We start from the raw sequence: 25,225 nt of genomic DNA on the forward strand, positions 1-25,225 counted from the left end.
CAGGTAACCAAGATGATGTGGGGGTGGTGATAAGGTTGGGAACACAGAGCCATGTGGGATGGAGGAGCTGCTACTGTGGACTGAAAGGGGATGGACGGCCTTGCTGAGCAGGCCATGTGTGAGGAGTGACCATAAAGGGGCATTCCAGGCAGAGAAGAGCGATGCATAGGCTCTCAGGGAGGAAAGAGTTGGACATGTCAAAGAAACTGAGAGAAGGCAGAGCCTGTGAGCTCAGTAAGGGAAGAATGTCCCCAGGTGTCGCCAGGGGACAGCAGGTGATTCCAGCGGGACACAGCCTGTCAACCCAGAAAGAGCTGGTCCCTTTGGGCTTTATGGAGTCATAGACTCCCTTGTGGCCAGGTGCCTTCAGGGGATTAAATCTACACTTATCCAAACACTTGTCCAGGACATGCCCAGAGAAGTAGCCAGGAGCCCATTGCCCCAGGAACCCAGCTATGTGACCCAGAGAAGCACACAGCAAGGTCTGCAGGACCCGAGGTGTATCGGGGCCGAGCACTGTGCTTCGTGCACGTGCTGTTGTTGACTTGGCACCCCATTTTACAGATGAGGAAACTGAGGCCCAGGGAGATGATTTGCCAAAGGTTACACAACTAGGGAGCAGGAGAGCTGGAATCTAAACCCACCTCTCTCATGTATTACAGACTCAAGACAGCCTTAATAAGGCTTCATTCTTGCATTTATTTGACTTAGCTGCAAATATGGGAGCTAGAAATCCTTCCTACTGAAAACTACCTAAACTCAAAGGTAAAATCTTATTTTGTTTGGAAGATGAGCCAGAGCTGCAGATGGTGGGCAGTTCTGAACAGTGCTCGGGACGTGTGGAAATCCTGCACCAGGGAGCCTGGGGCACTGTGTGTGATGACCTGTGGGACCTGAACAAAGCGAGGGTCATGTGCTGGCAGGTGGGGTGTGGTCGGGCCATCACTGCCCCAGGAAAGGCCCACTTCAGCCCGGGCTCTGGAGACATCCTCCTGGACAACCTGCAGAGTTTGGGGATCGAGAGCCACCTTGGCCAGTGTCCCAGTTCTGGCTGGTCAGACCCCAACTGCGGTCACCATGAGGATGCTGGCGTCATCTACTCAGCTACCTGTCTCTCTCTTCCAGGGGCAGGTTTTTTCTGATCTTTCAGCAGCTCAGATAGAGGAAGGTGCGCACAGAGCAGGGCTGGTGACCTGGCAGAAGGTGTCAAGGAATGCCGAGAACTAGGCTCTCCTGGGAACACACACTCCAGGGCCACATATTTGTCAGGGGGTGTTTTCTGCAGCTCCTCTCAGGTCTGGAGCTGTTTACCAAACATGCCCTTTCTTGCTTGTGTAACAGGAAACCTGCCTGCTTGGGACCTGCCCACACTGGAAAACCAGCACTTGTCCTGATATAATTTAACTCAGATGTCCTAAATCTATCTTTTTTTAATGCATGCAGATGCAGGGGACTGGGCTCCAGACGTGACTCCTGCACCCCCAGGTAGGTCTAACCCTGCATTTCCAATATCTCTGCAAAGTAAATAAGAAATCTAACCTCTTTCAGAGATCTAGGTTCAATCCCTGGATCTGGAAGATCCCCTGGAGAAAGGAATGGCAGCCCACTCCAGTATTCTTGCCTGGAGAATTCTATGGAGAGAGGAGTCGGGGGGAGGGGAGGCTATAGTCCTTGAGGTTGCAAAGAATCAGACATAACTGAGCAACTAACATGCACAACCTCTTTCAGCATCCAGACACAGGTGGACAGTGACCTAGACACTGGAAACACCCAGGGAGCTTTAAAATTTTATGATACTCAAGCTGCACCCCAGACCAGTCACATCAGAACCTCTGGGTCTCACCCAGTCACCGGTGATATTTAAAACTTCCTGTGTAATTCCAGTGTGTGGCCAAGGCTGAGAGCCAGCGGCTTGTATCATAAGCTGAGAGTAACATTGCCCAAATGAAATAGCATCCGACACTCTCCTCTCTGGACGGCAGATCAGGGAGGGGCAGGAGGGACTGAAAGAGGATGTTCCATCACAGTGGCGGAGCAGAGGGTTGATCTGGAGTAGAGGAGGTGGGAAGGTCTACCTCTCAAGAACACGAGTTAGAGAATGAAAGTGTGCAGGTAAACAAAGATGCACCGAATGTCGAACTCTCCCAGTGGGTCAAAAGCAGATTGGGCGTGAGAAGCATAAACAGTTAGGGCTCCTCTGTGGGCCTCCTGGCTTAGCCAACACAGCAGGGATAGAGGAAGGTACACCTTCTTCAGGTAGACTACTCAAAACCCATGTGATCCGCACCCCCCCACACTGGAGACTCCAGCTGAATCAGAGCCTCCGGCACTCGCCTGCCTCTGCAGAACAAGTTCTTAGCTGCCATCTTCCCTGATCACTGGCACCCTGGGCCCCAGCCAGCCTCCTCCCAGCCTTACCCAGTGACTGCTGCCACCCTCAGCCCTCCGTGGGAGCCTGGGTTGGGGAAGGTCAGGGGCGCACCTCACAGTGTTTGGGGGCCAGGCAAGGTGACTGGCAGCTGCCCCAATCCTGGGCTGGTGCCACTATGGCACATGTGGAAGGACACTTGGTGGGGGCCTCTTTTCCTCCAGTCCAGGTCCCGCGGGCATCCCAGGTGGAAGACACCATCCCTTGGAGGCTGCCCTTCTGGGGTGGGTTGCAGAGGTGGGCCCGTGGGAAGGGGCCTGTCTTACTTCCTTGGACTCTGTCCAACCTGCCTTTCCCCACCACGGCTCTCAGCTTCCCAGGTTTTGTCCCTTGGCATTTTGGCACCTGATAAATGTCTGCAGGGACAGTGGCATGTTCACGAGCCCAGTGCTGTGACTGTGGGTGATGCCTCATGACTGGTCACTCTAAGGACAGCCCTTAGGTTGGTGGACCCAGCACAGAAGAGAAAACAAATCACATGACTGCGTTGTCTGTGATTTTGTGGTGAATCACTGAAAGAAGGGGAGAAGCTACATCTCAGTCGGGGAGCAAAGAGAAATGAGTGTGTCCACACCATGTATTGAGACTCAAGACTAGTAGCAGCTTCATTCATTTGCACTTAAGTAGAAGGTCATGTCATTGGGTGAAGCTCTTTCCTGATTTTCTTTGGTTTTGATTTTTGCAGCTGCTGTTCCCCAGGTGTCTGTCCTACCAGGTAACTCTCTTGCATTGGAAGTATAACCCCTATAAGGATAGAATGATGATTGTTGTTCAGTCACTAAGTCATGTCCAACTCTTCGATCCAATGGACTGCAGCATGCCAGGCTTCCCTGTCCTTCGCTGTCTCCCGGAGTTTACTCAAACTCATGTCCATTGAGTCAGTGATGCCATACAACCATTTCTTTGCATGTTGATGTATGGCAAAACCAATACAATATTGTATAGTAAAAAATAAAATAAAATATAAAAAAACAACAATTTCTTCTACTTTTATGAATTAGAATTGTGGTGATAATTCATAAAAGTAGAATAGACATCCACTGTCCTGGTTGCATGAGGGAGAGGAAGTGGGGGATGGAGCCCTCCCAAATGGGTGGATTGTCTGCATCTCAGCTGAGCTGATTTGCATGACAGGAAGCTAGGACAGGATTAATGAAGTGTTTGACACCCCACAGCTGCCATGTATGTATCCAATCCATTTCCAGCCTCACCTACAATCTTAGGGTCCTGCCTACCCATCACACATCTTTCCTCCACCCTCACCCCCACCCCTTGGGGGTACAACCACACTCCAGCCAAGCCACGGCTATGTCTACACCAGCATGATCCCTTCCCATTTTGTGATTCACTCTTAAGCTTGGTGGGATTCTGGATTCTATACCTGGGAAAAGATAAGGTACCTGTCTGAAGACTCCAGTCATGGGTCTCTTCATCCCGTTTTCACAGGAGGAAGTAGCTCCTGTGGGGGTGTCATTTCAAGTCTGTCAGGATCCTTCTCCAGTCCCCGGTACCCAACCAATTACCCCACTGACGTGGAGTGTGTCTGGGTGATCCACCTGGCCGAGAAGTTCCGAGTAGACCTGACGATCCCCAGCCTGAAGTAAGAGTTGTGTCTTTCTCTGCTTCAAGAGCCGGTTTGGATTTGAATCTGTGCTTTCCCCAAGAGGTTGCCTTTCCAAGTGCCTGAGTCATTAGCTGCTATAACAAAAATTTAATAGACTGGGTGTCTTAATAAACAAAAGAAGTTTATTTTCTGTAGTGGCCCCATTGTGTAATGGTTAGCACTCTGGACTTTGAATCCAGTGATCAGAGTTCAAATCTCTGTGGGACATAACTATCTTTTGGGCTTCCCTGGTGGCTCAGATGGTAAAGAATCTGCCTGCAGTGTGGGAGACCTGGCCTCGATTGGGTCAGGAAGATCCCCTGGAGAAGAGACTGGCAACCCACTCCAGTATTCTTGCCTGGAGAATTCCAGGGACAGAGGAGCCTGGAGGACCGTGAAGTTGCATAAGTTGGACACCATTGAGTAACTAGATGACGTGACATGACGAACAAAAATATAATAGATTGGGTGTCTTAATAAACGACAGAAGTTTGTTTCTCACAGTTGTGCAGGCTGGCAAGTCCTAGATAAGTATTCCAGCAGGTTCAGTGTCTCGTGAGGACCTGTTCCCAGGCTCATAGATGGCTGTCTTTCACTGCGACTTCAGGTGAGAGAGGGGACCTGGAGCTTTCTCAGCCTCTTTATAAGGGCACTAATCCCATCATGAGGGCTCTGCCCTAACAACCTAGTAACTGCCCAAAGTCCCCACCTCCTAAGACTATTACTATTGAGGGTTAAGTTTCAAAAAATGAATTTTGAGGGGACACAAACCTTCTGCCTACAGCACCATCTGACAAATCCTTTCACATGTTAGGTGAAAACTGGTCTGGTCATCTGAGCTTAAGGAGTTTTTTTAAAATTCTTTTTTCATATTGTATTTTTTTATTAATTTATTTATTTTAATTGGAGGCTAATTACTTTACAATATTGTGGAGGTTTTTGCTTTACATTGACATGAATCAGCCATGGGTGTACATGTGTCCCCCATCCCAATCCCCCTCCCACCTCCCTCCACATCCCATCCCTCTGGATCATCCCAGTGCACCGGCTTTGAGTGCCCTGTTTCATGCATCAAACTTGGACTGGTGATCTATTTCACGTATAATAATATACATGTTTCAATGATATTCTCTCAAATCACCCTAACCTCACCTTCTCCCACAGTGTCCAAAAGTCTGTTCTTTATATCTGTGTCTCTTTTGCTGTCTCGCATATAGTGTCATTGTTCAGTTCAATTTAGTTCAGTCGCTCAGTCGTGTCTGACTCTTTGCAACCCCATGGACTGCTTCACGCCAGGCTTCCCTGTCCATCACCAACTCCCAGAGTTTACACAAACTCATGTCCATTGAGTCGGTGATGCCATCCAACCATCTCATCCTCTGTCATCCCCTTCTCCTCCTGCCTTCCATCTTTCCCAACAGCCTTGAGTAGTGTCAATAGAAAACAGCCTACAAAATTTTAAAAATTTATTCAGTTTGGTTCAGTTCAGTCGCTCAGTCATGTCCCCACGGACTTTGCAACCCCATGGACTACAACATGCCAGGCCTCCCTGTCCATCACCAACTCCTGAAGTTTACTCAAGCTCATGTCCATTGAGTCAGTGATGCCATCCAACCATCTCATCCTCTGTCGGCCCCTTCTCCTCCTGCCTTCAATCTTTCCGAGCATCAGTGTCTTTTCAAAATGAGTCAGTTATTCACATCAGGTGGCCAAAGTATTCGAATTTCAGCTTCAGCATCAGTCCCTCCAATGAACATTCAGGACTGATTTCCTTTAGGATGGACTGGTTGGATCTCCTTGCTGTCCAAGGGACTCTCAAGAGTCTTCTCCAACACCACAGTTCAAAAGCATCAATTCTTCGGCACTCAGCTTTCTTTATAGTCCAGCTGTTGTTACCATATTTCTAAATTCCATCAGATCAGATCAGATCAGTCGCTCAGTCGTGTCTGACTCTTTGTGACCCCATGAATCGCAGCACGCCAGGCCTCCCTGTCCAACACCAACTCCCGGAGTTCACTGACACTCACGTCCATCGAGTCAGTGATGCCATCCAGCCATCTCATCCTCTGTCTTCCCCTTCTCCTCCTGCCCCCAATCCCTCCCAGTATCAGAGTCTTTTCCAATGAGTCAACTCTTGGCATGAGGTGGCCAAAGTACTAGAGTTTCAGCTTTAGCATCATTCCTTCCAAAGAAATCCCAGGGCTGATCTCCTTCAGAATGGACTGGTTGGATCTCCTTGCAGTCCAAGGGACTCTCAAGAGTCTTCTCAAACACCACAGTTCAAAAGCATCAATTCTTCGGTGCTCAGCCTTCTTCACAATCCAACTCTCACATCCATACATGACCACAGGAAAAACCATAGCCTTGACTAGATGGACCTTTGTTAGCAAAGTAATGTCTCTGCTTTTGAATATGCTATCTAGGTTGGTCATAAGGGTGTTTTTCTTTCTGACTTACTTCACTCTGTATAATAGGTTCCAATATCACTTAAGGAGTTTTAATCACTGAGCTCAACTTCCCGTGCAGTTGGAGAAGACCCCATGAGCATCCCTGAGGCCATCATGGAGGGAACCCCAGCTGGGGTGACCCACACAAGGACCCCACCCCTCCACTCTCAGCCAGCTCCGTTTGGGACACAGCCTCTTCCTCTGGCTGAACCCCAGTCTGTTCATCGTCATTACCTTTTCTGACCTTTATTCTTCCGCCTGGTGCTACGCACAGTAGATCATCTTCCTCTTCCCTCCGAAAATGTCTATCCTGTTCCTACTAAGACTCTTCTTTTGCATATTAAATAGCCTGAGTTCATTCGTTCCTCATATTCCCCCTTGGTGGGGGAGCTGAAATAGACCAGGAAAGACAAGAGACTGGCTGACCTGGACCAGTCCCAACAAGGAGTGGGACAAAAGGGCAGACTCAGGCAGCATCAGAGGGGTCAAGTCCATGAGGGAGATGTGTGGTTGGAAGGAGATGCAGGGGTGACTGCAGTTTCTGGCTGCATGTGATTCAAAAATTTGACTTTATGTATAACATTCTGGCAGATTTCCTTGGGGAGCTTAACTCTGCCTTCACCTCCTCAGCTTAGAGGACGTCTACGGGTGCCCTTACGACTTCATCGAAGTGTTCGATGGACAGCAGGTTGCCTCGCTCTCCTTGGGCAGATTTTGTGCTGGAACTGAGCTCACATTCCACTCTTCTTCAAACATCCTGACCACGGTGTTCAGGAGCGACTCCAGGATCACAAACACGGGGTTCTACGCCATGTACAGCGCCATCCAGCAGGACAAAAGGGAGAGCGGTGGGTATCCTAACTTGGACTTCAGGGGGATGTCCTGTCTAATGTGCACCCTTTCCCTTTAAGAGAGGAGATGCTTTTGTAAATCTGACCTGTGGGTTCCACCCGCATTACTGACATCTGAGTGACATCACTCTGACACTGACAGCCCCCAGATCACCCCTCCCCCTGCTCTGTCCCTCAATGTCGTCTTCCTCCACCAAGATGTCCCCCTAAAGAGATAGAGAGCCGAGTCTCACGTCTTGCCATGGCCGTGCGTGTTGAGGGAGGGCCCATGACAACAGCCTCCTCTTCTCCAAAGGAAGCAGAAATGCAGTAAGGCAGATCTTTCTAGAACAAAGCCGTCTCAAACTACAACTGCCAACCCACCTGCTTCCAGCTGAGTTCAATACAGAAACCATCCAGAATACTTCCTATACAAGATAGGAAGATGATTACAGAGCTCTCAGCAGATAATGCTGAGGGTGACTGTGCAACTTATCCCTCAGTCAGGGGACTTCAGAGAGTATAAAAAGGACTCTGAAATAATTGCCAGTAGTAGTGTTAGTCGCTCAGTCATGTTCGACTCTTTGTGACCCCATGGACTGTAGCCCCCCAGGCTCCTCTGCCCATGGGATTCTCCAGGCAAGAATACCTGGGTGGGTTGCCATTTCCTTCTCCAGGGAATCGTCTCCACCCAGGGATCCAACCCAGGTCTCCCACATTGCAGGCAGATTCAACAGGCATTAATTGACCTTCCCCAGTCATAAACCAGGAAGCTATAACAAACCTAGACAGCCTATTAAAAAGCAGAGACATCACTTTGCCAACAAAGGTCCATCCATAGAGACAATGGTTTTTCCAGTATTCATGTATGGATGTGAGAGTTGGACCATAAAGAAGGCTGAGTGCAGAAGAATTGATGCTTTTGAATTGTGGTGCTGGAGAAGATGCTTGAAAGTCCCTTGGACAGCAAGGAGATCCAACCAGTCCATCTTAAAGGAGATCAGTCCTGAATATTCACTGGAAGGACTGATACGGAAGTGGAAGCTCCAATACTTTGGCCACCTGATGTGAAGAGCTGACTGATTGGAAAAGACTCTGGTGCTGGAAAAGATTGAAGGCAAAAGAGGGGGTGGCAGAGGATGAGATAATTAGCATCACCAATTCAATGGACATGAATCTGAGTAACCATCAGAAGATAGTGGAGGAACCTGGCGTGCTGCAGTCCATGAGGTCACAAAGAGTTGGCGGCAACTTAGTGACTGAACAGTTCCTGGCACATCAGGACATAGGGTCTCCCTATCTAGAGTCCAGCAGCTGAATATGCAGAAAGGTGCCCATAGGAGAATGTCAGAGATCCTCTCTTGGGCAGAAGGTTCCAGAGAGATGGGGCACAGCCCCGCAGCTCAGGAGATTCTGCTTTCCCGTCCCCAGGTGAGTCCCTGAGGCTGGGGAATGGCAGTCACAGATGTGAGGGTCGGGTGGAGGTCTCCTACAACGGCACCTGGGGCACCGTGTGCGACGACAGCTGGGACCTGACGGACGCCAGGGTCGTGTGCCAGCAGCTTGGCTGTGGCGAGGCCTTGTCAGCCCCAAAGCAGAGCTACTTCGGTGGAGGCACTGGCCACATCATCCTGGACAACGTGCAGTGCGTGGGGAATGAGGCCAAGGTGTGGCAGTGCCCCCACAGCGGCTGGTTCTCCCACAACTGCGGGCACCACGAGGACGCAGGCGTCGTCTGCTCAGGTGAGCCCCCAGGACACGGCACACCTTGGTGGGGGGGAATCTCACCCCAGCAGCCTCTGGGAAGGGGCGTGACTTGGGAGTAATTGGAGCTGTGGGCTCCAAGCCATCTTTTTAAGTCAGTTTGCTGAAGAGGTAGTTTGCTTTCTCTTGAATTGTTGTGCTTGTAAAATGCTCAAGTGAAGTGAAAGTCGCTCAGTTGTATCTATTTGTGACCCCTTGGACTATATATTAGCCCATGGAATTCTCCAGGCTGGAATACTGGAGTAGGTAGCCTTTCCCTTCTTCAGGGGATCTTCCCAACCCAGGGGTCAAACCCAGGTCTCCCGCACCGCAGGCAGATTCTTTACCAGCTGAGCCACAAGGGAAGCCAGAAAATGCTCAAAGTCCCACCTTAAAAGCTCTGGTGAGGAACTTTCCTTGGGGTCTTGTGGTTAAGGCTCCATGCTTCCAGTGCAAGGGGTATGAGTTTGATCCCTAGTTAGGGAACTAAGATCCCATCTGCTGTATGGCAAAAAAATAGTCATCATAGATCACTCATATTTTTTAAAGAAAGCTTCAGTGGTTAAATAGAGGGTTATATTACCAGGGTTTTGGAAAAGACCCTGATGCTGGGAAAGAATGGAGGCAGGGGAAGAAGGGGACCACAGAGGATGAGATGGTTGGATGGCATCACTGACTCGATGGACATAAGTTTGAGCAAGCTCCAGGAGATGGTGAAGGACAGAGAAGCCTGGCATGCTGCAGTCTATGGAGTCAAAGAGTTGGATACAACCTAGCAACTGACCAACAACAGCAACGTGTCCAGTGAGTCAGTGATGCTATCTAACCATCTCATCCTCTGCCGCCCTCTCCTCCTTTCACTTTCGATCTTTCCCAGCATCGTGGTCTTTTCCAAGACCTTGATGGATTTAGTGCTACACTCCTAGCTGCCCAGAACAGAATACGTTTGATAAAAAAAAAAAAAAACAGGCAAATAAAAATTTTAAAAAGCCTGATTTCCTTTTGTGTGACTGTCTTAATCCATCTCTTATTCTCTCTTCTGTCCTGGAACAGACATTGATGGCAACCCCAAATGTTTTCACTTCCAAACATTTTAACCCACTGCCAGGTCCCCAGTATGAGTGAATCCTAGCTACTTTTTCATCCTGTAATTGGGACACCATCTGATTAAATTATTTCTTGTTAAGTAACAAGAGCAAGGCAGTCCATCAGCGTTGGCAAAATGGTGGGGCTTGGGGGCGGGGGGGCATCAGAGGGTGAGAGGAGAAAGAGGTAGGAGGGAAGGAAAATTCAGATTCACCAGAAATGCAGTCTCTGGTCACTGGGATTTCCTGAATCGGTGTTCGCATGCAGTGGGGTGGAGTCGCTGTAGGGGTTGGGTTGGTAACTGCCTGCAGTGGTGATCATGCAGAGCAAGGAAACAGAAACCCAGGGTCAGCTCTCGACAAGTTGTATCAAGCTACACTTGTCTGCATACTTGTCCAGACACCCAGCCTCTCGTAGCAAGGGTGTATCCCTGTCCGCTACCGCACAGAGCAGTCACAGATCTGCACATGGACGTTTTTGAGTACTTTAAAGGAGTTTTCTGAATAAAAGTCCTTGCTTACAGTATCATTTTTTTTCTCTGTATTTTCACAGGCTCGACTGATGACAGCTCCCCTACAGGTACTTCAGCTGTATTTAAAGGTTTCTTGTGATTTTATGTTTGCTTTGTTTTCAATTGTAGAATTTGAAGCAACCAAATGAATGCTATTGCTTCCTTTTACATATGAGAAGCTCCAGCACAGAAAACCCGTTAGAAAAGCCACTTCAAAGCCAGTATTTCAGCCACAAAGTGGATGCTTTAAGTAACTGTGGTCTTGACTTCAGCTAGGGTTTGGACATAACACAACAAAGCGTCTCCCAACACAGCTGCTCTGTGAGCACAAAGTCACGTTGCACTGAACAGGGAGCCTTTGGCTTGCATCGTCTTTGCTCCCTTTTCATTAAAACACGTGCTCAGACCTGTCAGTGCACATGGGTTCACAAAGCCCTCTCAACCTTGTGTCCTGATCATTTCTCCTCACAAAAACAGTATAAACTCGGGACTTTCCTGGCAGTCCAGTGGGGAAGACTCCACGCTTCCAATCAGGGTTCAATACCTGGTCAGGGAGTTAAGATCCCACATACTGTACACATGGCAAAGAAGACACACACACACACACACACACACACTATAAGCTTGAGAGGACACAGGAAATGATCTTATCTAACAAAGAGCAAGCTGGGAAACTCCAAGAGCCTCCAAAGCTATTTTTTTTTTTCATAGTTACTAGCAAAAGCAGCTCTAGAACAAGTCCTCCTTATTCTGTTCCTAGCCCCTCTTGATCCCTCTAAAAACACCAGCAGAGGTTGGTGCCTCCTTCTGATGGGGTTTCTTTACTGTTTCTCGCAGATGAAAATATCCATTGTGGCGGTTTGCTGACAAGTAATTCGGGCTCATTCTCCAGCCCCTGGTATCCTAAAAAATACCCCACAAATGTGGTGTGTGCCTGGGACATACAAGTGGATAGCAGGGCGCGTGTCAAACTTACCTTCGAAGTGATAAAGTGAGTACATAGCTCCTGCTTTTACTCTGCTCTTGACTTGATTACACTGCCTGCTACCACCACCACCACACCCCACCCTCGCCAAAAAGTCCAGCTTTCATATTCAGTTCTCAAAAGTAAGGAAGGCCTTGGAGACCCATCCAGTAATACTGATCAAAAAAGGTTTTTTAATTGTATGTATTTATTCATTTTGGCAGTGCTGGGTCTTCGTTGCTGCGTGGGCTTTCCTCCAGGTGCAGCGAGGGGGCTGCTCTTCGTTGCAGTGTGCAGGCTTCTCAGTGGTGGCTTCTCTCGTGGAGCACAGGCTCTAGGGCACACGGGCTCAAGTAGTTGTGCCCGGGTTTAGTTGCCCCTCGGTTTGTGAGGTCTTCCCAGACCAGGGATCAAACTCGCGCCCCTTGCTTTGGCAGGTGGATTCCTAACCACTAGACCACCAGGGAAGTCCCCAGATCAAAATTTAAACATGTAGATCTTTTAACCCAGCAATTCCAGTTCCAGGAAATTGGTCCACAGATAAAATCTCGTGTGCACTGAGAAAAATCTTGGCTTCTTATAGTAGCACTAGGTTGGAAGCAGTCTTATTGCCCACCATAGGGGGTCAGTTAAATAGATTTGGTACATCTATCTATTGCTGTCACACAGTTCAGTTCAGTCATGTCCGACTCTTTGTGACCCCATGGACTGCAGCACACCAGGCCTCCCTGTCCATCACTGACTCCCAGAGCTTGCTCAGATTCACATCCATCGAGTTGATGATGCCATCCAACCATCTAATCCTCTGTCATCCCCTTCTCTTCCTTCCTTCAGTCTTTCCCAGCAACAGGGTCTTTTCCAATGAGTCAGTTCTTCACATCAGGTAGCCAAAGTACTGGAGCTTCAGCTTCATCCTCAGTCCTTCCGATGTATATTCAGAGTTGATTTCCTTTAGGATGGACTGGTTGGATCTCCTTGCAGTCCAAGGGACTCTCAAGAATCTTCTCCAATGCCACAGTTCAAAAGCATCAGTTCTTCAGTGCTCAGCTTTCTTTACGGTCCAACTCTCACATTTATTCATGACTAATGAAAAAATCATAGCTTTGACTAGACAAACCTTTGTTGGCAAAGTAATGTCTCTGCTTTTTAATATGTTGTCTATGTTGGTCACAGCTTTTCTTCCAAGGAGCAAGTGTCTTTTAATTCCATGGCTGCAGTCACCATCTGCAGTGATTTTGGAGCCTAAGAAAATAAAGTCTGCCACTGTTTCCATTGTTTCCCCATCTATTTGACATGAAGTGATGGGACTGGATTTTAAAGCCAGCTTTTTCATTCTCCTCTTTCACTTGCATCAAGAGGCTTTTTAGTTCCTCTTCACTTTCTGCCATAAATGTGGTGTCATCTGCATATCTGAGGTTATTGATATTTCTCCCAGCAATCTTGATTGCTGTCTCACATGTAGGGTGTATTGCTATGGAATGATCTGTAAGATCGTGGCCAGTAGTACAGGGACTGACATTATGCATAGACCATCTCTGGAAGGAAACAAATGGAAACTGTTCATTGGAGCTGCTTGTGGGAAGGGGACTAGTCAGAGCTCGAAGAAAAGTTGCTTTTAACCATGTGCCCACCATTACCACTTAAACTGTATTCCTTATGCTTGTAATACATATTCAGAAAATACAATTGAATGAAAACTTCAAAAAATTAGAAGATTTTTAGAGTTGTGAAGATATGCACTGCCTGCACCGATGGGGTTATGGCTCCCTCCATCCTGTTTGAAGAGATGCAGGTTCCAGGCAGCTCTTCTAGAGCGGAACAATCTTGGTGGTGCCTCCTGGGGGAAAGTCCATGGCTAGATCTGAACGCTGTCATGACTTCACAGATTGGAAAACTTCTACAACTGTCCGTATGACTTCATTGAAATCTTTGATGGCCCACAAAGTGAATCTTCTTCGCTGGGGAGGTTCTGTTCCGGCACAACCCCAGTATTTACCTCCTCGGCAAATCGCCTGACCGTGGTCTTCCAGAGCGACGCCATTGTCACCAATGTTGGCTTTTCTGCATCCTATGAGGCTGTCCTGCAAGATGAGAACAACACTGGTGGGTTCTCGGATCATCATAGCCCCTGGCCCTGCCTGGCAATGACAGGAAGGGTGGATGACTGACTCTGTGGTCAGGGAAAGGGGTCCCGAGCGCCTTAGTTTACCCTCCAGATCTGGCTAGAGAAAGTGGTTGAACGCCCAGTGCTGCCATGAAACCACACGTCCACATACATCTGACGACAGAGCACGTGACCCCGGGTGAGAGGGTGCGTGGCTGATGCTGTCCCCGAGCCTTTGCACTCAGAACGCCTGCCTAGACGATGTGGGTCCTGACTAGGGCAACAGCAGCCAGGTCCCCAAGCTTTGTGCTTCCCACATCACACAGGGAGCTTGGGGACCTCCTTTGGGCTCTGTGAGCAGGCAGTCCTGTCTGGGAAAGAGCTTTAAAAAGCACGTTGTCATTGTTTTGTTTTGTCACTAAGTTGTATCCAACTCTTTTGCAAACTCATAGACTGTAGCCTGCCAAGCTCCTTTGTCCATGGGATTTCTGTCAAAAATACTGGAGTGGGTTGCTGTTTCCTCCTCCAGGGGATCTTCCCAACCCAGGGATCCAACCTGTGTGTCCTGCATAGCAGGCGGATTTCTTTATCGCTGAGCCACCTGGGAAGCCCTCAAAAAAGCCTACGCCACCCCAAATCACATTGACCAGAATCATGAAACCCAAAGTACCTTTGTAGGCTCTTTAACCCACCTCAGTCCCTTACTAGAATGAGAAGAGAGCCCTGGGAAGCTTGTCAGCTCAGAGGAGAGGCACAGAACTTCCTTGAAGGCAGAGCAGTGACCCGGGCGTGTCTGTTTCCTAGACGCGATGCTCAGGCTGGCCGACGGCAGCCCTCCCTGTGAGGGCCGCGTGGAGCTGCACTTCAACGGCAGCTGGGGGACTGTGTGTGATGACAGCTGGGACCTGCAGGACGCCGAGGTGGTGTGCCGGCAGCTGAGCTGCGGCGGAGCAGTGTCAGCCCCCGGGAGGGCGAGATTCGGCCGAGGCCTGGGCCCCATCGCCCTGGACGACGTGAGATGTGTGGGGACTGAAGCCAGGCTGTGGCAGTGTCTGCACGGCGGCTGGTTCTCCCACAACTGTGGCCACCACGAGGATGCTGGCGTCGTCTGTTCAGGTGAGCCTGATGCTGGGGCCCGGGGTGGGCAATACGACATTCCTGCTCCATGAGTCTTCACCCAAGTGTACTTAGAGCCATGAGGAAGTCCTGGATGGTCCCTGTTTCCCAAGCTTCAGCCCTGCATGGTCCCCGTCATGCGCCACCCACAGTGGTTGTTGTTCTTGTAGTCGCTAAGTCATGTGTGACTCTTTATGACCCCGTGGACTGTAGCACAACAGGCTTCTCTGTCCTCCACTATCTCCTGGAGTTTGCTCAAATTCATATCCTTTGAGTCGGTGATGTACCTAACCATCCTATCCTCTGCCACCCCCTTCTCCTTTTGCCTTCAATCTTTCCCAGCATCGGGGTCTTTTCCAGTAAGTCAGCTCTTTGGATCAGGCACCCAAAGTATTGGAGCTTCAACTTCAGCATCAGTCCTTCCAATGAATATTGATGATTGATTTCCTTTGACTGGTTTGGTCTCCTTGTAGTCCAAGGGACTCACAAGAGTCTTCTCCAGCACCACAATTCAAAAGCATCAATTCCTTGGTGCTCAACCTTCTTTATGGTCCAACTCTCACCACATCCACACATAAGTACTGGAAGAAACAGAGCTTTGACTATACAGATCTTGGGAAAGTGATGTCTCTGTTTTTTAATACGCCGTCTAGGTTTGTCATAGCTTTTCTTCCAAGAGCAAGTGTCTTTTAATTTCACAGCTGCAGTTACAGTCTGCAGTGATTTTGGAACCCCAAAAAGAAAATCTGCCACTGTTTCCATTTTTTCCCCTTCTATTTGCCATAAGGTGATGGGACCAGATGCCATGATCTTAGTTTTTTGAATGTTGAGTTTCAAACCAGCTTTTTCACTCTCCTCTTCACCCCCATAAAGAGGCTCTTTAGTTCCTTTTCACTTTCTGCCATTAGAGTGGTGTCATCTGCATATCTAAGGTTGTTGATATTTCTCCCAGCAATCTTGATTCCAGCTTGATATCTGAGGTTGTTGATATTTCTCCCAGCAATCTTGATTCCAGCTTGTGATTAATCCAGCCCGGCATTTCACAGTATGTACCCATAGTTGAGTTTTCTTAATGCTTTCCTTTATATCAACTCTTCTCTCTTCACTTAAGTGAATTCATTTTACAAGGAAAATTTATATCATCACAATATGGAGGGTCAGGATCACTTGCCATGAATAGAAAATACATAGGAATAAATACAGCAGCAATAAAACAAAGTTAAAATGGTTAAAAATAAATAGTGAACTACCTAACCAATTCACAACTACCTACATCTGAAAATATCCTTAAGCAGAACAGAACTAAATGCAAGCTTTTATATTTTAATTCAATGAATGCATGACTCTGAAAATAGAAGTCATGTAACCTCAGATTTTCTGGCCCCCCACCAGTGATGGGTGATGCCTTGGGAATGGTCTCTCGGTTCAGACCCTCACCCGCACCAGTTTCACAGGTAACCAGGGATGCTCTGAGAGTCACAGAGCTGGGAGCCCAGCTCCTCACCCAGCATTCTTACTCCTCAGTTGTATCCCAGTTGAGCCTCTGCAGATAAATTCAGTACTTGGAGTCAAAAGCCCCCCCTTTATCTCCACATCCTTCTGGCTTTGGCTGGCAAGAGGCAAACTGGTTCATCAGCTAGACTGGCAGCAACCACCTGAGACAGGAGGAAAGAACAAGCAGGGGGTGAAAGGCCTGAAAGGTTCTGAGAGGAGGAGAGAAGTGAAGAGCAGAATCAGTGCTCTCAGCAAAGCAGGAGCCATAGCATCAGAGGACAAGGCTGGGGACCTACGGGGCAGGAAGGTTTGGAGCAAGAGCCCTGGGTACCCAGGAGGTGGTGGAGGGGGGCGCAGAGGGGCCTGACCCAGCTCCACCACCCACTCTGGGGACCGTCTGCTCCTTCCCAGCGCTGACCTTGCCAGTGTATGTCTTTGAGACAAATGTGGTTCTGCCCTTTGCAGACTGACGTTTAGTCTGGGAGGCAAGACCACACCCAGGAAGAATTACCAAACCAAACCAACTGGCAAGATAGGTGCTCCACACAAGTCGACCATCCCTATGGCCTTTGTTTGCTACCCGCCCGCCCACCACCAAAATCCACAAAAATGACATTGCAGTTTCCGGCAATGGGACAGAAATAAAGTAGGACATATGGACATTGTAGCCATGGCAACTCAGGGCCATTCTCAGATGCCCAGATGGGGTACAGTTTCTTCCCCAAACAAGACATACACCTCATTGCTTCAAACAAGCAAATCTACCCCCTTGAATTTAAGAAGAATCAAGGGATGTAATCTGATTTACATGTCTCTTGATTTACGTCTCTCGTAGCCTCCCTGCCTTACTCAACACCGTCAGCGGCTGTGGGCCACCCAACTTCAGGTAATTGCAGTTGTTCTGAACTAAGTGGCTATAACTTGCCTTGGCAAAGTCACCATGGGAGATAGGGTTGTGATTCAAGGACCAGATGACCTGAGTTTGTTCCCCTGGCTTCACCTTCACCAGCAGTGGGACCTTGAGCAAATCCCTGAACCTCTCCATGCCTCGGTTTCCTCTTCTGGCTAAGGATGAGAAGGAAAATCATAGCATTGGTATCGTAAAGCCAGGCTGGGGTTCACTGGATCTCTCTACATAGAGTAGGGGGCTGCTTGCTGTGTGGGGCTTGCCAGTCAGATGTCAGCTATCTTCTTAACCCCACTTCCATCTCCCTGTCTTCTCACCCACTCCCTTCCATCACCCTGCAGGGTGTTGCGTCTGAAATTGCCTTCTGCTTGACAGAACTGTAAATGAAGGAGCCAAAATCACCACTCCTTAAGTCTTTCCCTGACTCTGATTGGCCCAGTCATTGTCACATTTTGAATTAGGTCAGCTCCTTTTCCATAGTCTTTAAGAATAAAATAAAATGTGCTGAGAAGAGTTAGAAAAAAAGAGAAGTGAACCCTAGCCTTTAATGAGCACTAGAGTAGGTTATACTGAAGAGCAGTGATCCCCAAAGGATGCTTGTTGACTTTAAAATATACCTACTGTTTGTTCATCTATCAACCCCTCTACTCCATGCTTTTATTTTCTTGAGCTTGTATGAGTTGGCTTGTACCTTTCCAGACACACCAGTTGGTGTGTTCTCCCCACAGAGAAAGGACTTGGGAAGGGAATCGAGTTAGAAACTAGATAATCTACAAGCCAGGGAGCCCTCCCCCCTCAAGCTTTGACTGACAGTTAGATATGTTTGACACTTAAAGAGGTTGTTGTATAATTTTTTCTTTCACGTTCTGTCTGTCCTTAGCGTCTTTTCCAGTGCCAACACAGGTGCCCACATCAACAGGTAATCTTTCCCACTTTCTTCAACTGCCTTCCCTTTCACAGTTTTAGGTCAGAAAAGCTCCAGCATTACCATGGGAGAAAACGTCCCTGCAGAAAACACCTTCCTCCGCAGCCTCAGGCCGTACACATGGCTGCTGTTGAAGGAAGGGCTGATGAAGTCCAGGTTCACCTAGAAAATCCGCCTTTGGAAAGGGAGAGGAAAGAGGCTGGGAGATGCAAGGATGGCTTGTGGGAACCGGAGTGGAAGCCAGCAAGGCTGGAATTGGTGTACCTGGCTGACCCCACATCTCCACCCAGTCCTGCTGTGAGCTTCCCTCAGCTGTGTTCTGAACATATCCAACCTCTACTCTTTTTTGTAACACTGCCCTTTGACCGTGGGGAGCGGCCTGTGATGACTGCCCTTTATACTTCCCAGAGCATCATTGCATGCGGTGACACCTGATCCTGGGGATGATGTACATGCAAATTATTGTTCTTGTCACTTGATCAGTGTGTACAAGGCTCTCAGAGAATCTTACACACACACACACACACACACACACGTCCACACAACAGTTAGTGTGTGCCTGATAGCTTCTCATGAAAAGTCCAACAAACCCTGTGAGTGCCAGAGACCAAGACGTCACAGCAAGAAGGGGCAGCTGTGCAGGGAGGCAGGGCTCTGGAGCAGCTGACTAAGGAGCAAAACCATTTCTTAGTCAGCTGTAATGCTGAAAAAACACAAAGTAATACCCAGGGCAAACTTAAAATGAAGAGGGGCAGTAGATTTGTTCTCATCCATGGTCAGTGCCCAAATTCCAAGAGATACGGACTCTTTCAGTGGCCTCTCTGCACAAGCCTTGATGGGTGTCATTGTTTGGATTGTCCACCAAGGTCTGGGCCTGCGGCTGGCTGATGGGTCAAACCGGTGTGAGGGCCGAGTGGAAGTCTGCCATGCCGACACCTGGGGCACCGTGTGTGATGACAGCTGGTCCATCGAGGATGCCCACGTGGTCTGCAAGCAGCTTGGCTGTGGCCGGGCCATGTCTGCCCTCCCGGGGGCCAGATTCAGCCCCGGGGCAGGCAGCATTCTCTTGGACGATGTCAACTGCACAGGCAGTGAGTCTTCCCTGGCGCAGTGCCCTCACAGCGGCTGGTTCACCCACAACTGCGGGCACCATGAAGACGCTGGTGTCGTCTGCTCAGGTGAGCACAGGTGTCTTCTGGGCCAGGCGCAGAGCTGCCCAGGCCAAGCCTGGAATTTTCACATTGAGTCTGGAATTCCTCCATGCCTTCAACCTTTCACTGTACTCCAGATGGCAGATTTCTATTCTAACTCTGAAAAATATGCCAGCTGCTTAATATATGGGAGGACACCATCCAGCTTGAGTGTCTGCAAAGATTAATCAGTTGTAAAATAAAGAAACTAATAGTACTTATTTCATAAAGCTGATGGGTGGATTAAGTGAAACATTCCTTGTAGAATACGTAGTCAAGCATATAACACATTGTCAATGTACAAAAAGAATCCTGCCAGTGCAGGAAACCTGCGTTCGATTCCTGGGTCCAGAAGATCCCCAGGAGGAGGAAATGGCAACCCACTTCAGTATTCTTGCCTGGGAAATCTCATGGGGAGAGGAGCCTGGCGGGCTACAGTTCAGTGGGTTGCAAACAGTCGGACATAACTTAGTGACTAAACACACACAAAAACACAAATGTGCAAAAACTTTAATTATTTTACTGTTGGCGGTGGTATTTTGGTTGCCAAGGCAAACTCTGTCTGAATCACTAGCTCAGAGATTTTAGCCAGGTGAGACAGCCCACAGCTGGCTGTGAAAACCCAGAGGCACAGCCCTGGATGCTTCAGGACAGTTGTTTCCCAGGCCTGTTGAGCAGCATGCTAACTGAGACTGTGATCTTTGAACCACTCCACCACCCTGGCTTCTGTTAATCCATCCTCCTGTTTCCTTTATCTCTGCAGATTCGGCAGCTGCTGGGAATCCAGGTACTTGTGTGCTCACATCCATTTTACTTGCTGATTGGTGACTAGCCATCTGGTGCAGGGTCCCCACGCTGGTCTTCCTTCCCAGTCTTAACTTAACCATGATGCTCTGAGGTCCTGACCCTTCCACCCTCCCAGAATGTGAAGCTGCCCCCAGTTCCGTGGGGGCCCTGCTTTGTACCCAGAAGGGAGGCTGTCCTGGGTGTTAGCATGCTGATATGTCATTGCTTCTGCATGTGAGAGCTGCACTTCGGTAAGACTCTGAGACACTAGTTCTTGACCCAGAACGGTGGCTCATGCTGCAGAGGCCATGGGGGCCAGAGACAGGAAGGTCTGGGGGCAGGTGGGCCTGGGTAGGAGCGGCTTCTCCCCTGGGAACACCCCTACCTGGGGCCTGGGATGCTGCCCCTGAATTCTGTGGCACTAACAAGATGCCCCCATCCTAGGGATCCATATCTGCATGATCCCAAAGTGAAAGTGAAAGTCACTCAGTCCTGTCCGACTCTTTGCAACCCCATGGACTATATAGAGTCCATGAAATTCTCCAGGCCAGAATACTGGAGCGGGTAGCCTTTCCCCAGGAGATCTTCCCAACCCAGGGATCGAACCCAGGTCTCCTGCATTGCAGGCGGATTCTTTACCAGCTGAGCCACCAGGAAAGCCCAACAATACTGGAGTAGATAGCCTATCCCTTCTCCAGAGGATCTTCCTGATCCAGAAATCACACTGGGGTCTCCTGCATTGCAGGCGGATTCTTTACCAGCTGAGCTATCAGAGACAGCATCACTCTTAATTCTGCTATTTCCTTATTACCAACTGGAATGATGTGTACACATTTACGAGCTATCATATTTTAAATGGCAACTATTTAATGAGATATTAGAAGGGATGGTTTAAAGGCAAACTCATATGTGTGATTAGGATGGTACCTGAGAAAAACATGGGCTTCCCTGGTGGCTCAGACAATAAAGAATCTCCTGCGATGCAGGAGACCTGGGTTTGATCCCTGCGTTGGGAAGGTCCCCTGGAGAAGGGAATGGCTACCCACTCCAGTAGTCTTGCTGGAGAATCCCATAGACAGAGGAGCCTGGCATGCTGTGTTGGACACAACTGAGTGACTAACACTTTCACTTCACTGAGAAGAATATGAACTTTCATTGTGCTTGTTTGGAATGTCCTCATGGTGACTTATTTTTCTTTTTTATCTCTATAGTTACTTCAACTCCTGGGGAACAGTCACATGTTTACCAACCAATAGGTACTGTTTCCATTCTTATATTTTGAATCTGTTTTTCTAAGGCTGGGGTCCCGCCATTAGTGGCCAAGAGAAATGTAGCCAACATTATTCTCATAGTCCTGTATGGAGAAAAATCTGCTCATTAAAGGAACATGGGTGTTCCTCATGTAGGGACCTTTTCAGGGAGAACAAATAACCCACCTGCCCTGGGTTATAGTCATGGAAAGGCCTTATGAAGGCCCTGACCCACACAGGGCTCTGGTGGGTCCTTCTCAAAGAGGAAGCCCACCAAGCAGCCCCAAACCCTGGGACTCAGAATCTGAGGACTGACTTCGCCTGCTTTTAATTCAGGGCTCAGTGTCACTTAACCAAATCCTTACCTTCTTGAGCAATGATACCATCTCTTCTGCTACTTGTTCTCCTAACCTCTGACTTCCTCCATCATTCTCCAATGAATATAGTTTTCAAATTCAAGAAAAGTGAAAATAACTTTGTCCTGAAAATTTCATAATATACTTTGAGAGATCAGAGCTAGAAAAGCAGTCTGAATCCTAAGCCTTCAGCTGAACTGTGTTTAATTTTGAGAGAAACAACTTGAGAAATGACACCCGAGAGAGGATGAAGACTGGTTATTTTTATTTATTTATAATTTATTTACTTGGCCATGTCATGCCTTACCTGTGGCATGTGGGATCTAATTCCTAGATCAGGGGTTGAACCCTGATTCCCTGCATTGGGAACATGGAGTGTTAGCCCCTGGACCACCAGGGAAATTCGTAGAAGGTTATTTTTAGGTGTGTGTGTCTCCTTCAAGGGGCTTTCCTGATGACTCAGTGGTAAAGAATCTGCCTGAAGTGCAGGAGACTCAAGAGATGCAAATTCCATCCCTGGGTCAGGAAGATCCCCTGGAAAAGGAACTGGCAACCCGTTCCAGTGTTCTTGCCTGGGAAATCCATGGACAGAGGAGCCTGGTGGGCTACAGTCTGTGTGGCCGCAAAGAGTCGGACGTGACTGAGCATGCACACACACGCATACTACGTCTGCAATAAGCCAGCAAGGTCACTTGTGTTCCATAAAGAAACTGCCCAGTGAGGAAAGCACTGTAGAGTCTGTGCTAAATTTCAGATACAGAAAAGCCGTCCTTTTCTTTCTTCTGGGCATGTCATTCCCCGTGAATGTATGCAAAGTGCCCACAAACTGGGGTGGATTCTCTAGCTGGAAAGTCTTCTCATTTGAGAAGGGAGGGAAGCTTGTCAAGCCGGCCTGGCTCTGGGCTCCTGTAGATCTGCTGGTGGTGAGGCTGGCCAGCGGCAGGAAGGAGGTGTGAGGGCCGCGTGGAGATCTACCACCACGGCACCTGGGGGACGGTATGTGACGACCCCGGGACCCGCCGGCTGCCTGGGTGTTGTGCCGGCAGCTGGGCTGGCGGCCCTGAGGAGCAGTCTGTTTGGTGATGGCTTCGGCCCCATCTCCCTGGACCACGTGCCATGCGTGGGCGATCGGCCCACCTGGGCCGGTGCTGGCACCTCAGCCTGTCTATCCACAACTGTGGACCCCACGAGGATGCCGGGGCCGTCTGCGCAGGTACCGGACCTTCCCTGAGACCTGACCTCCTACCCTAGCAGCAGAGCCCCATCTGCCAAGCAAGCCGACCCCACAGGGTTTGGGACTCCAGGGCAGGCGAACGACTTATAAGGAAGCTTGAGTCCCATCAGGGTCCCCCAAACACAAGGTCAAGTCCCCTTCTCAACATTGTTCAGCAGGTCTCTGGGTCATTCCTAGCCTCTCTTCATTTGCTGATCTACCCAATGCTGAGTCAACACCCTTGAGTTCACTTTAGAGTCCAGTCCCTCCCATCTTCAAGGAATTGCCAGGTCCCCTCTGTCATCCACCCGCTGGGGTAATTCATTGCACTTCCTGTGTCTTGAAATGATCTGTTGTGAGCTTTAAAGCCGACTTAGTAGTGCTGTGTTGGGAAATTCCATGAACAAAACCGGCTTCCTCTCACCTATGTCCCTTGTGAAAGCGTCAACGCTACTTCTTTTGGCCCCAATGATTTGAGATAGTTTCCCTTTCTTCTTTTGATAATTCGGCCCAATTATGCACTATACGAGACTGCCAAAAAATGTAAAACAGAAAAGGAAATCTGATGAAATGAAAACACCCACTGCCCAGCTTCTCTTACTTTTTAAGAACAAAGACCGGAAGAATAGGATTCAGTCCATCCGTCCATTTATTTAACAGAAATTTACTGAGCACTCTGGGCTCCCCAGGTGGTGCTGGTGGTACAGAATCTCCCTGCCAATGCAGCAGATGTAAGAGATGTGGGTTCAATCCCTGAATTGGGAAGATCCCCTGGAGAGGGAATGGCAACCCATTCCAGTATTCCTGCCTGGAGAATTCCATGGACACTGGAGCCTGGTGAGCTACAGTCCATGGGGTCTCAAAGAGTCGGACGGGACTGAGAACACAGGCACTGAGCACTTTATATTCACCAGACACGACTCTAGGTGACTATAGTAACAAGAGCAGCAGACAGCCATTCTGCCCCCAGAGTGCTTACATTCCAGTGCGAGGCTTCAAGATCACGTCTGTGTTTCAGCCATGATAGATCATTACAAGAATAAATGAACGCTGAATTGGGGCTCATAATACCCTTTCTTGTGTTAAACAACCACTTTCTCCTAACACTTAGACAACTTAGTACTATGTCATAAGCTAGTTTGTTGGATGAAGATGAGAAACCAATGTTAGAAACCTAAAGTCAGGATTGGGAAGCTTCCTGTATGTGCGTGATCAGTTGCTTCCATCATGTCTGACTCTTTTGCAACCCCATGGACTGTAGCCCACAGGCTTCTCTGTATATGGGATCCTCCAGGCAAGAATACTGGAGTGGGTTGCCATCCCCTTCTCCAGGAGATCTTCCTGACCCAGGGATCAAAACTGTGTCCCCTGTATCTCCTGCTTTGCAGGTGGGTTCTTTAGCCACTGAGCCACCCTGGAAGCCCAGGAAGGTTCCTAGTACTTTGCAATTCTAGGAAATGTTTTCTCTTCACTGCATCCAGGAAACAGGCTTTCTGATCCACCCAGGGAGATCACACTGTTCCCACAATAATAAATGTTTGCTTCCCACTTCCTTCCTCATGCATCCCTGTCTCTGTTCCAGTCTCACCCAAGCAGCCTTTATCTTTTTTTTTTTTAATTTTATTTTATTTTTAAACTTTACATAATTGTATTAGTTTTGCCAATATCAAAATGAATCCGCCACAGGTATACATGTGTTCCCCATCCTGAACCCTCCTCCCTCCTCCCTCCCCATACCATCCCTCTGGGTCGTCCCAGTGCACTAGCCCCAAGCATCCAGTATCGTGCATCGAACCTGGACTGGCAACTTGTTTTTTACATGATATTTTACATGTTTCAATGTCATTCTCCCAAATCTTCCCACCCTCTCCCTCTCCCACAGAGTCCATAAGACTGTTCTATACATCAGTGTCTCTTTTGCTGTCTCGTACACTGAGTTATTGTTACCATCTTTCTAAATTCCATATATATGCGTTAGTATAATGTCACATTTCAGGTCTTTTTGTATCTAATTTGCATATCTGAGGTACAAATCTTTAAAATATTGGGTTGGCCATAAAGTGCATTTGGGGTTTTCCCTAAGCTGGAACCTGAAAACCCAAACGCACCTTGTGGCCAACCCAATCAAACAGTAGCTTCTAAATTTCTTACAAGTGGGTGGGATTTTTGTTTGGATTTTATCTTATTTTGGCCTCTGGTTTGTTTTTATCATTTCAGCGTCAGCCACAGAAATGATCACCTCACCTGGTAATTTTATTTTCTTGCTAGCTTG

The 25,225-nt window shown here is 48.5% G+C and overlaps 1 protein-coding gene across 1 annotated transcript in view; it reads left to right on the plus strand.

Annotated features, from left to right (window-relative positions):
- The window catches only part of LOC109579033 (scavenger receptor cysteine-rich domain-containing protein DMBT1-like), an 89,891-nt gene that overhangs the window by 38,423 nt on the left and 26,243 nt on the right, over positions 1–25,225 (plus strand). Inside the window, exons 18-27 of the mRNA XM_070780464.1 lie at positions 790–1,110; positions 4,363–4,379; positions 8,688–9,051; positions 11,486–11,639; positions 13,498–13,715; positions 14,521–14,832; positions 19,025–19,336; positions 20,112–20,172; positions 21,346–21,390; positions 22,653–22,953. Coding sequence (XP_070636565.1) covers positions 790–1,110; positions 4,363–4,379; positions 8,688–9,051; positions 11,486–11,639; positions 13,498–13,715; positions 14,521–14,832; positions 19,025–19,336; positions 20,112–20,172; positions 21,346–21,390; positions 22,653–22,953 — 2,105 coding nt within the window. The remainder of the gene's footprint in view (positions 1–789; positions 1,111–4,362; positions 4,380–8,687; positions 9,052–11,485; positions 11,640–13,497; positions 13,716–14,520; positions 14,833–19,024; positions 19,337–20,111; positions 20,173–21,345; positions 21,391–22,652; positions 22,954–25,225) is intronic.

Source organism: Bos indicus, chromosome 26 (assembly GCF_029378745.1).
Source record: "Bos indicus isolate NIAB-ARS_2022 breed Sahiwal x Tharparkar chromosome 26, NIAB-ARS_B.indTharparkar_mat_pri_1.0, whole genome shotgun sequence".
Classification (NCBI taxonomy): Eukaryota; Metazoa; Chordata; class Mammalia; order Artiodactyla; family Bovidae; genus Bos; species Bos indicus.